Raw genomic sequence first — 13,030 nt, 5'->3', positions numbered from 1 at the left:
CTGCCATATATCACAGTGTTGCTCTCTACTTTATTCAAGAAGGCTGTGAACTGACACATTGTGAGGGTACTGTTTATGAGTGTGAACTTAAGACAGTCGAGGAGACGCACTCTTCTAACAATTGGAATGGTGAAATACTTACTTTTCTTGTAGGGCATTTTGCTGTGGTCTGTCTTGTGTTCCTGTCCTTATTGCTAAGGAATGTTCCTGGTAGAGCACTGGCAGTAACACACCCACAGTGCTGCCTCCCCCATTGAGTATCCAGCCCTTAGATGTGTGTCACACCTGAGAGTGGTGGAGGGAAAGCCACAGAGAAGGGCTAGAAAAGAAGGATTTGTTAGAAAAGATGAAAAGCCAACAGGCATTCAACAGTTTGAGTGCTATGTAAGGCTGCTACAAAAACAAATTCTTCACAGAAGGGATCAACTGTCAAGAGTTTTTTTACCAGAAGTAAAACAAGTTGAGAGATGTCAGAGAATGCAAGACTTGGAAGTTTGAGAAACTTGACATATGACTTGAATCTCCCAAACCCCAGATTTCAATATAATTGGAAAGAAAGTGATTTGGTAAACAGGGGAGAAAAAAATCTGTTACCAGTTGAGATACTAAGGTTTAGCTGTTTTCCTGTTGAGCTTCAACTGCTGCTCCACAGTAGAAGTTAATCCAGCCATTGTACAATGGCATTCTTGATAATGCAAGCTTAGATTTCTTGGCATTCTCTTTGAAAAGCAGTAATTTTTGCTTAGGATTTTTTTGCAATATTTAGTCCACTCACTACCCTGAACTTAGTTTAAACAACTGCTTTTGTTCAGCATCTTTTTGATGGCTGTTTTTTCACAAATTGAATTTCATCTGAGCACATATATAGCTGTCCAATAGATCAGACTATGGCCATGAGCATTTTATTAAATGTCAGCAAAGACTGACATCTCCTTTGTAATAAATAGGTATTGGAGTTCTCACTCATTTAAGTTTGAATTCCTGACAGTGCTGACATATAAAGAGTAATGTACATAATATATTTTATGTTGGAAATGAGAATTTAAAAACTTGATAGCAAGAAGTGTTGGACAAAAGTAAAGGTGCAATAACAGTCTTTTAAAAGTACAGTAAGTCTGCTAAATTTACTGTCAGTGGTATTTTTGTTGGTATTTCTATTTCAGTCTTTAGTCACATCAAAGTCAATAATGCATCTGTTTTAATAAGGACAGTAATTCTGACCGAGAGTCTACTGGATTCCATTTAATCACTCTGGCAATGTCATAATTGAAATAAGAGCTTCATAAATAAGACCTGAGGCCTATAGAGGGCCAATGTGATTGTACTTTGGTATAATAATGGTCATGATGTGGCATTGTAAGCACTGCCAAAATTTTATGTGGAACATGACTTGCTCACTTTTCAAAGCAGTTTATTTTATTACAAAGACATATACTTTAGTTGATGGAATAGCCCAATAGCAAGGCAAGAGAAATATTTTTTCATGGATTAGGTGGCTTTTCCTTGAAAATAAAATAAAAACTTTCAAGTGCCAAACATCTTTATCTACACATCAGTTTTGATTTTCACATGATTCTGTTTTTCTGGTGTCTGTGGATGCTATTGTTTCATCTCCTGGACTTTTAGTTATGTGACAGTTATGTGAAGTGCTGTAGGACTGAGTGCTGCTTGATGGGTTATTTTGTAATTACTTATAATTATACTTTATTATTTTATAATTGACTATTTCATCAAACTGCAGTAACAGGAGAACTAAATCTGACTTAAGTTTAGATGAGTGTGCCTAGACTTACAAATAAGTGTCCAATTTTTTTAACACAAGGCCCACCTGGCTGGAGTTTTTAAAGTTAGTTGTGTGACACAAGAACATTGTGGTTCTAGTTAGAAAAAACCTGTATTTCAAAAGCCTTGTCTCTTACAAAACAGGATGTCCTGATATTGTAGCCACTGGCCCTTCTTGTCCTATGGCCATGGATTACAGGGCTTGTGATTGGATCACAAACAAAATACATTCTGTTGGAATATTTATATAAAAAACTATCAGAATACAAGGCTCAGCCCTGGTTCTGTTTAAAATAACAACTTTTCATCTCTATCTAATTTTGTTAACAGTTCAAAAGCTAGTAAGCATGCTTAGATGGACAAATGTTTTCAATATTGGTTTAAATAATTTGAAAGTCAGGAAAGTTTTTATAGAACAATAAAATGGCATTTTAAATAGTAAGAAACCTCATTAGGAGGTTTTGCACATGCTTGCTGAAAGACATACTTGGATGACTGAAGTGTTCCAGACAGACCTTTGGAACTTCCTGTCTCCAAGACCACTGAACTGGACTGCTACACAAAGCTGCTTTCTGTGCAATGACAGCTCTTACTGGAAGCTGGTAAATCCATGCTCTTGCTTGGTATCTACTTTACATTCCTTACTACAGGTGAATGAGACAACACTTATTTATCATTGTTCTTTTTCATTGCCTTAAGTCTTTAAATATTTAGAAAATGCTTTCCCTAGTTTAGCAGTCTTGGAAGCCACTATTTTGGCACTATAGAGATAATCTTGATAGGAATCCTGATAGAATTTCTTTTCAGACCTGCACTTTCCTGAATGCAGCTTAGACTAGCTCTAGTAGGAGTAATGCATTGGAAAGCTGATGGCTTTAAGTATCTTGTGTGATGCTTTGTTTCAGTGTGAGCAGGCACAAGGGCAAGCTAATACTTCATGCTGACTCCCAGCTTTAGTCCACAGAAAACCCCTTTACAGTAAATGATGTTACAGGTCTTACTGACTTTACTGATGTGTTCCAGAATCTTCTTGTCTTTGTCTATGTCCTCAGTCTTGAAAGTATAATTGCTTTCAGGTGAATGTGTAAAATTGTTCTTTCTTGGTTATAGCAAGCAGATGAGACTCTGGATTTTGAAGAACAGATCCTGGAAGCAGCTAAATCCATTGCAGCTGCTACCAGTGCCCTTGTGAAGTCAGCTTCAGCAGCCCAGAGGGAACTGGTGGCTCAGGGAAAGGTAGGTAAACAGGACATGTAGCAACAGTACTGGGGGAAATCATCAAAATTTAATCTAGTCTCCTAATGGTTCTGTTAAAAACAGTAGGAAAGAGACTTGGGAATGACTATTGAAAATGTAAATTGTTCGCTGCTCATCACAATACATTGCCCAGACCTGGTTCTGTTTAAAAAATTCCAAAGTTACGTTTATTTAAACCTCACACGTGTAATCAAGTGCCTGGCTCTTCTCATTATTTTATTGTGGGGAGTTTTACTGTGGAGGTTTTTCACTTCCTGAAGATCTGTGATTCAAGCTGGTAACATAGATTCCCACACAACTGTCTGGGGATCCAAACCCAAATGTCACCATGCACGATACTGCTCTGTACCAGAACAGCAAAAGGTCCTCAGTAATTGTGCCCTCAGTGCCTTGTGATTCAGTGGGGACACAGGCCTGCATGTAAATTCAGGACATTTAGGTTATTGTTGGAATCAATGGAAGGAGTGTTTACAACACATGGCATCCTTTTGGTTTGATCAGAACTGAGATTTTGTAAATAATTTAATATCCATCACTATTTTTCACAGTCAGTATACTCTGAAAGATAAAATCTAAACATCAATCAGGTATGTTGCCTCTGAGAACAATTTATTATAGGACCATTTTTGCTGTGCTGTTATGGTTTCCATTTTCAGCTAATTCTTAACTTGGAGCAGGCTCTATCATGGATCCCACAATCAGGCTATGCTGTCTGCTTCAGCCTGGGTTCTGGGAAGCTTGTGCTTTTGTTTCTAACAGGACCAACAAGCACTTCATCTGTGGTCTGCTTAAAAATACCTGTTGAGGGGATGATGAGGCAAGAAAATCTTGAAACCTAAATACCTCAGGACCTAGTGGGGTTTTTTTGTATAACTGTTTTGATTTTTTTAGTTACATAAAAGTGTCACCATAGCTATGAGAGAACATATCCTCTGTTTATGTTGATGCTGCACTTAATGATTTTATTCAATTCCATGGAATTCTCATTATGCTCAAATGCTTGTCTCCATGTCTTTTAAAACACAAGTCTCTGAACCATGTTTACATTTCACATCTTTCAGCTTCTCTCCAAAAACCACCCAGACCCAGGCAGCTGGGGATGTGGGTCTGGCAACCAACTCTAGAGTTTCATTGCTTTCATCTAATATGGGAAAAAAACTCTCCAAATTGTTTCTGGTACTGTTGATGCCATGAACACTTCAGTAGAAAAGCCATGCAGACAAGTGGGCTGCTCTCCTAAAGTGCCGTTATTAGGCATGAAAGCACTTAGGGGGCTTCTCTGTGAAGCTTTCTGATCTGTACCTTCCCACCGTGCTCAAATCAGAAGAGATGAAAGAATAATGTAAACTCAAATGTATTATGGAAAGAGAAGTAACTTATTTTAAAGCCTGGGACTTAAGGAACTGCTGCTTCAGCTGTTGCTTTGACTGTGGCTTCAACCACCAGTAGTCTGCTAATTACTGGTTATTCTGGTAATTACTTCTGTGTGTTCCAAGAATGCATCAGCTGAAGCAGTACAGTGAGCTGGACACTTCCTGAGCAGGCAGCTGTGTGCTGGAAGCACAGTTACTCTGACAACTGACTTCCAGTTGGATTTTCTGCTCTTGAATGTGCTGGGCAGAGTCACAGGTACAGGTGTTTCCTTTTTTCATGGATTACTGCTTGTCTAATTCTGAGACAGAGCAATTGTATTTTCTAGTTTTTTTGTAAGCTATCTCTGAACTGTTTTTTCAGGTTGGAGCAATCCCTGCAAATGCAGCTGATGATGGACAGTGGTCTCAGGGACTTATTTCTGCTGTGAGTAACTACTTCTCTTGAGAAAACTGGCACGTTTTCAGAAGAAATAATAGTCTGTGAGAATACACAGTGACTTTTTTTTTACTGCCTTCTAGGCCCGAATGGTGGCAGCTGCAACCAGCAATCTCTGTGAAGCAGCAAATGCCTCTGTTCAAGGCCATGCTAGTGAGGAAAAACTCATCTCATCTGCCAAACAAGTTGCAGCTTCTACAGCACAGTTGCTTGTGGCTTGCAAAGTGAAGGCTGATCATGACTCTGAAGCCATGAGGAGGCTACAGGTACTTGTGTTTTAATTACTGAAAATCCATGGCAGTGCTATGTAAACACTGTTTCAGCACTACAAGATTATGCATGTGTTCAACCAAGTATTTCTTTAAGTGCTAGCCTGGATTTTGGTCAGACTCCCTTTGTTTCTAGGAGTTCGAGAGACAGCAGTTGTAGATAGAGCATTTCTAAAATGGAGAATCATTATTAGACAAAAATAAGAGGATAATCTAATGCAACATCTCAACTGAAGTCTGAGTGAGCTTCTTTACATAAAACTGGTTCCCTTTTATGTAACATCCATTTCATGTTGAGCTTCTCTGAACTGCTGCTGAATTAACACTGTGTTCTGATGGGTAAAATGTAAAGTTTCTAGAAGTTTTGTTTGAGCATGGTAATTTTTAAAATCACTGCAGCCTTCTCTACCATCATGCCGTGCAGCATGAGCCTGGAACATACAACCATTTCAGCTGCTTTTTTTAATACCACCTTTGGTGAACAGTGAAAATCCCCCTTTTTCTTGTACTTGCACAGCTGCTACTAATGGACACTCAGTGCAACAGTAGCTAGGCTAGTATCAAATTCAACAGAAATACATAAGACTATCTGTCTGAGCTTGAGGAACTGATGCCATCATTTTTTTCAAAGTAGAAAAATGGTTTAAATATTTAGGAGAAAAAAAAATATGAATGTGTGAAAAGGATATTTGTTTCTACAGAAAACAGTGGTGTGCCAAAGGGCAGTTATAGGGCTGAGATGGTTTTAGTGCTTTATAGTGAATCCAGATTGACATTGCCAAAGATGTGTGGGGAAGGTGACAGTAACTGAAATAATGCAGTTTGCTCTGTGGTTTCTAGGTGCCAAGATGGTCTGAAGGAATTTTAAGTGCAGAACAAACAATAAGAAGAAACAGGGAAAAATCAGCTACTAGAGATTTCTCTCAGCTCTGACAGGATATTTGGGGTTCTCAGTCATTGTGGGCAAATATTATTAAATAGATATCGAATGTGAGAAATTGGAAGGGAATGTGAAAAGAAAACAAGCCCAAGCATGGACTGAAATCAAACTTTGCCATTTTACCAAGTTGCATTATAGTCCCAGAATGAATAATGAAAGGAAGAGCAGTTTGCGCTTGGAAATCATCTCCTTTATCATAGCAAAAACAATGAGTTGATGTCTACTAAATATTTTTATTGGTGGACATGCCAGAACTACTGAGATTTTTCAGCTGGCTTTGCCGCCAGCAGAAATGTTTTACATAGCTTTACTCAATATGTTGGATTCAGGACTTTTGAGTGTCTTGGTTTTTTCCTTCATACCCCAAGTTGAACTGTGTTTCCCATGAATATAAATTTGGAATGCACTGTACAGAATCTTCCAAAACTTAATGAAGCAATTGGAAATGTTTCCATTCTTTCTGGATGAGCTCCAGACTAAGCAGAGCAAATTTCAAATAATTTATCCTTGGGTCATTTCAGTGAGGAAGACTTGAAAGTGAATGCAGCTGGAAATATGGGATAGCACTGGGGAAAGGCAGGGGGAAAGGCTCAGAGCTGGTCCTTCCTAGGAAGGATGGAAGGTTGGAAGCTGTGGCTTCCTATTGCCAGTGTGTCTCTAGCATGTGGGAGCAGGCTGTTTTGGGCTGCTGGCAGTATCCAGTTCACACAACAAAAGATATATATTACAAATATTTGACTGTTTCTCTTTAGAAATCTGAGAATCCTTAGGAAATGAAAGTTTAAATGTGAGATAGCCATGGCTGTTTAAGTAGCTAACATGCCCTGATGAAAGTCCATTAATTTAAAAATTTAGTTGTTTTATAGTATCTTTATACACTAGCTGTTAGTTTCTGTTCTTCTTTCTCGGGAAAAAAAAAAAAAAGTATGATCAGCATAATATAACTTGTAATTTCCTCCACTATTTCAAACTGTAGAGAAAAAATATCTCATTTTTGACTTCTCCAACTTTCAGCTTTATAAACAAAGGAATTTTATTCTCTCTGTACCACTGATTTTCAAAGATTAATTTGCTTTTCACTGGGGAAAAACACCCCATAGCATTCCTGTGCAGTCAAGCAAAGATGTTTGGTTTGATGTTCAGACATCAAAACAAATGTTAGTTATGTGTTTTCCCTTATTAATAAATTTCTTATCTTTCTCAAAGGCTGCAGGAAATGCTGTCAAGCGTGCATCAGACAATCTTGTCAGGGCAGCCCAAAAAGCAGCATTTGGAAAAGCAGAGGATGATGACGTTGTGGTCAAAACAAAGTTTGTGGGTGGCATCGCTCAGGTTGGTACAATCACTCCGAAAATAAAGCAGGGAAAAACCATCACAGAAATGAGCAGTGTTACAATGTCCCCCTGCTGCATTGCAGGCTGGACAAATCTATTGAGAAATCTATGATGAACTACTTGATGCCTCATTATAATGGAACCCCTGACATAACAGCACAGTGATGTCCTACCTGGTATTGCACTTCTCCACTGAGCATTTGCTGTAGTAGCAATTACCATGGTGCAATAGCTTTTAGTTCTAATTCTGTTTTCATTAAATGAATGGATCTTTTCAGAATTTTCTTATGTATTTTAAATGTTCCCAAATCTTAATGAAGCAATGATTTTGCATACATTTAAGCAAAGAAATAGAGAATGAGAGATAAAAACCAATGATGTTTTGTTACTGTGACCATAATAATTATTGGGAAATAATAACAATATTTAGAAGTAGATTTCAAGGCTCTGAGGTACCAACTTCTAGATTCCTTATAATGAATGAGGTATATCATATACTGTACTTGCTACTTAAAATATACTGAACTTGATTATTGCTGCATGTCTGTACTGCTGCCATTTTTTCTTTGGCATTCTGAGATGCAGGCAAATAATGTGGATATCTGCAGTAAGGAATGTCATGTTTTACTGTCACTCAGACATTATGTGAAGACATGGTGCTTATTCTACAAGTTCTAACCCCCACACTGCTGAATATTGGGAGAATGCAGAGCTGTAAAATTCATTATGGATACATAGTAAAACTATGGTGGTAGATTCTTTTTTTCTTTTTTTCAAGTGGAAATGCAATACTTTTCTTGATGGCCTAGTCCTGGCAACTGGAAAAATTTGAGCAATTCCTGATGAAGTTATTGAAATTAGGTGCTTCTCTGGAGAATGCTCATACACAGCTGTGAATGTGGTGTCACAGGGAAAGAAATGTTATTTTACAGACAGTATTCCTTGCTGCTTCTATTTTCTAGATTATTGCAGCCCAAGAAGAAATGCTGAAGAAGGAGAGAGAACTGGAAGAGGCAAGGAAAAAACTGGCTCAGATCCGCCAACAGCAATACAAATTTCTACCCACAGAGCTGAGAGAAGATGAGGGTTAACTGTTAACCTGCTGAGATTTTTCTTCCTTTTTATTCTTGTTGTTTTATTTTTTTTCTCTTTTTTTTCTTTTAAAGAAATAAGCTAAAGGGGGACAGCACATTGAGAACTGCTCTGACAGCATACTGATATGCCAAGCACTTAGCTAAATAAACTGCCTGTCATAGCTTTGGGTGAGCAGAGGGCAATAAACACTTGTTCTTTCCCATCTGCTCAGCTGAGGTGCATGATGATCAAATAATGGTACAGTGTTAGGTCCATCATTCCTGTTCCTCCCTTGATTTATATCTCAGGAGAGAATGTTTCACTTTTTACTAAAGATACTAAGTCAGTATTATTGTCACTTTCCTGATGCTTGAGGTATTTATCGTTCCTTGACTTGTTCTAAAACATTGATAATATTAAGTAGGAAAAGAGTCAAGAAATCTTTCATATGATAAATATCACATGAGCTGGTGGTTGTCCCCCAAGTACCCTTGTAAAAAGAAGAGCAAGAAGGAGAAGGATGTATGGCTGAGTGGAGAAACACGCACGAGTGTGGGTTTGAAGAAGAAGCCTATCCTCTTTCAGTGTTATATAGCTGGTTCACGACAAAACTGGAGGAATTGTCTCTGCAGCTGTTTGCACTACTAGTATTATTCCTTACCTGATACCAACAAGCTTCTGCTTGTACAGTATTTAGGTTTACATAATGTGGCAATAGCCATTCTTTAAAGAGCTCAAAAAACAAAGAAATGGAAACCTTGTTACTGCCTCAATAATAGCAGGTTCATGAAAGAAAATGCTGTTTCAGTTATATACCTCTAATGTGTGACTACTTTTACAGTATTATACACACATACACATGCTCTAACATTGGACTGAATAGTTTGCATTTTGTTTTTTAATTGAAATTATCTGGTTCGTACTGTGGTATTTCTGTTAGAATGTATCTCAGTTAAAAAAGGGAAATGCCCAGTACAACAAAAGACTATCACAACTCTTGTTATTATTTTAATAATTACATTTATAATTATTATGTTTTGAAACCTGTGGGAATTGTAGGAGAAAAGAATAAGTGATTTACAAGTGGAATTACAATTTTTCCTGTAATATATTTTTTTAAAATTTGGACTCTAGAGAGTTTGTTTTCATAGTTGCTATTGATGAAAAAGTATTCACCAAGGAATTGCAAAGAAGGAATAGCAGCAGTCTATCAGCAATCTTTGTGCAGAAAGGTACAGTATGCTCTCAGTATCTCTGCTGTGACCTAAACAATAGCAATTTGGGTGGAGTAAGATATTTTACTATGTCAAAAAGAGAAGACAAATCACAGCAACTTTAAGTAGCAAAAGCTAAACAATTTGAACAACTACAGAAACACCATCTCTCCTAACAGTAGTTTCCAAGATGTCTCCAATTCCACTCAAGCCCTCCTACACAACAATGGCAAGTCTGTTCAGGTCAAAGGATGTTGCCCCTCCAGTCCTTCTGAAGACTGTGCTGTCCTTAGACCCAGCCAGGTACGTCCAGCTGAGCCTGACTTGTGTTCTGTGCATACCCACCTAGTTGTTGTTGCTGCAGAAAATACCTGTCTTGTAGACTCCCCAGTAACCCCCAAATGGTAGGTTCATCAGTTTAGATAGTGCTAACTCCTCATTTAAGTTACCTGCATGAGACAGAATTATCAGGAATTTTGTTACACTAGAACTAAATATATAGCAAAAATCTGCTAAAGAATTAATAAATATTGAAGTGTAAAAAGGTTTTTATTGTCTCTTCTCTGATACTGACATATTTCAGACTCAGTAGAGTTGCTGAAGAATCCACAATCATGAGGAAAAAATCCTGGTGTATACCAAATGGAATCACTGGCATTGACAGATGTGCTGTGATGTGTAGGCTTGTGTGCAAATGCAAACCCTGTAGTATAAGAGATGTGCAATTCCAAGTTCTTTGATATGCCACTTCAACATAATTTGGGTTTTTGTTCAAGTCACTGTGAACAGTGTCACAGTCTGGAATCCTACACCAAAAAAAGGCTTCCTGTAAGCCTTTGGGCAGAAGGCTAAACTGGTATTTATTGCTATAAGACCTAAATAAACACTGTTCTAGTGATGGTTGCTGCTATTGGTAGGTTCAACTCCTTTGCAGCTTATGCCTTTCTCTTTTCTTACCTGGATAGCTTCACTTGCTGATCTCTTTCAGAAAGATCTGCAAGACAGATTTGCTACTGCTTCCCTTTCAACTTACCTTTAACTGTTATTTGATCTCATTAAAGCATGAAGAAAGATGATGCTGTCTTTAACACCATGCCACTATTTTATTGTAGGGATAATACTGATGTAATATACTTCAGTAAGGATGGTATTTTCCAGTTTGATATAAGCCAAAAAAACCTTGTCAAATGCAGCTATGTATGGAAATTACATAGCTAGAAAACTTTATCAGTATGTAGAAGGTTAGAGCATGCTCAAATTGTGCTCCAGAGGAAAGTGTTTGGGAAGTCCATTTTAGCACAGCTATTTTGAGACTTCTCTGTTTCTGATTTAGTGCCCCCTCTTACATGACAGAAAGTATTTTTTCCTTAGCTGGGTGTTCAATAGAGGAACCACAGTCAGGTGAATAGCTGAGCTGGACAATGGAAGTATTTTTTTACTAAGAATTTTGGGTCTTCATTTGTGAACCATTAAGAGAATATAAGGTCATCCAAAATCTTTCAACTTTTTCCTTGCTGTTATAATTTGCAGTATTGCTGAAGTTCACATGTGAACATCTGTGGAGTTTGGAACTAGTTCATCCATTTCTTTGGCATGGGAACTTGCAGCAGGAAGCGACAAGTTGGAGTAAGGGGTAGATGCTAATTAATAAGAAGGACAGATGTTTACTTTGTTCTGTTAACTTGTGAAATGATGAATGAGCTCTGTTGTATCTCACCCTTCTTCATGTGGAATTCACTGATAATTGTATGCAAATTAAAAACAAAATGCCTCAAAGTTCCTTGTGTACAAATAGTCTAATGTCATTTCCCCAACTGTTCAAAAAATTGAATATTTTATAATTTGTCTAAACTTTTATACTTCAGAAGCCTCTAAAGTTAGAAAAGTTCTGAAACAAAAATTGAATTCCAGACTATTTTTCGTATGTCCCTTTCCCTTTGATTTTCTCCATGTTCACTACTTAATTGCTAAGGAAGGGAGGAGTACATAAATCTAGAAACGTCCTCAACCTAAATATGTTGAGATCATGAGTGCATTTTTGTTTTTCATCAGTCCTTATCAAACTGATAAGATATTCAGCCCAGGAGTATGGCATTTATCATCCCTGCATATTTTGTAACCTCTTGGGTTTTGGGTTTTTTCCCCTTTAGGAGTGGGCTTCATGTAGGGGCAGGTAGCTTCCACTCTAAGTTTTCTCCTTATGTAATTGCATCATGGTTAACAAAGAGAGTTATCTGCCCATAATTGTCATGATTTCTGAAACCTGCTTTTCCACACTCACATTACTTACATTAAACACATTGTGGTTGGTCATGTTAATGGAACAACGCATTTCTGTGGCACAGTTAATGATGCCAAATGCAAAAACTTTAGTCACAACTCTGTTACAAATTGCCCTCATTTGCCAAGCTATAATAAATGCCATTTTGTCATTTTTTAAAAAACATTTTAAAATAATAAAAAAGCAGTACAAGCCCCTGTTTTTTCTCAAATTAGTGCACTTTGTTGCAGTGAAAGAACTTTCTGTGGAAGATAGTTTTAAAATTTTATTGCTGGAGTTTCTAGGGGTTTGAGGTCTCACTTTAATGTCTTCCCTTCCTTTTAAAGTTTTAACCCCAAGAGAAGCACAAATAAATCAGTAATATATTTTAGTTTAGTTTGGTCTTCACTAATAATGAGCCCCTTGAAAGATTTTTAAGTTTCTTGGGGATTTTTAAGGTTCTTTTTTTTTTTTTTTTGTGGTTGTTTTGGTTTGGTTTGGGTTTGTTTGGTTTGGTTTGGGTTTTTTTTGCCTTCAGGTATTTGTGACTTGTGTTGCACTGGTGGTCACGCAAAGGATTATTTTGCCCCTTAAGCAAAATAAGGCTGAAGTTGCCTGTAAGTGGTTAAAATTCCCAGGTGACAGAGAAGAATGTTCCATTTCAAGTTCTGCTGCACAGACAAAACTAGGAGTGCTTACTTTATGATATGTCAGTATCTTTGTATCAGGTATTCTTCGTGACCATTCAATATCCTTTAAGTATTTAATACAGAAAAGTCAAACACCAGTTATTCAAGGGTGTTGGATATTTGGTTTTTTTGGGGGGAAGGCAAGCTTTGCTTTTATATTTTCATGATTTACATTTCATTCAACATTTTTTCCAAGTCAAATATAACTGTGTGTGTAGGTACTCCAGTTTTCCATACAAAAACTGTGCCAGAAATCTTGCCACTGCTCAGCTGTGTTACAAGTTCTTTAATGTTGTTACCAGAAGGGGCTGTTTCTGGCATAATTACACTCATGCCAAAGTGGGATCTTTTTGGTATTCTATGTGCTCATCAAGTGGCTCACCAGATGTGTATGTTACATCT

At 37.4% G+C, this 13,030-nt stretch overlaps 1 protein-coding gene across 12 annotated transcripts in view; it reads left to right on the top strand.

Annotated features, from left to right (window-relative positions):
* Positions 1-11,455, top strand: part of TLN2 (talin 2) — a 142,011-nt gene extending 130,556 nt beyond the window's left edge. For all 12 annotated transcript variants that reach the window (XM_021554185.4, XM_085588178.1, XM_021554184.4 and 9 more), the window contains 5 exons: positions 2,893-3,018; positions 4,774-4,836; positions 4,932-5,114; positions 7,264-7,389; positions 8,354-11,455. In XM_021554185.4, coding sequence (XP_021409860.2) covers positions 2,893-3,018; positions 4,774-4,836; positions 4,932-5,114; positions 7,264-7,389; positions 8,354-8,482 — 627 coding nt within the window. In that variant the 3' untranslated portion in view covers positions 8,483-11,455. The remainder of the gene's footprint in view (positions 1-2,892; positions 3,019-4,773; positions 4,837-4,931; positions 5,115-7,263; positions 7,390-8,353) is intronic.
* Positions 11,456-13,030: the final 1,575 nt, after the last annotated feature.

This window comes from Lonchura striata, chromosome 10, assembly GCF_050655825.1.
Source record: "Lonchura striata isolate lonStrDom1 chromosome 10, ASM5065582v1, whole genome shotgun sequence".
In the NCBI taxonomy this organism is placed as follows: Eukaryota; Metazoa; Chordata; class Aves; order Passeriformes; family Estrildidae; genus Lonchura; species Lonchura striata.
Note: the sequence above shows the minus strand (reverse complement) of the source record. Positions and strands in the feature narration are given on the sequence as shown.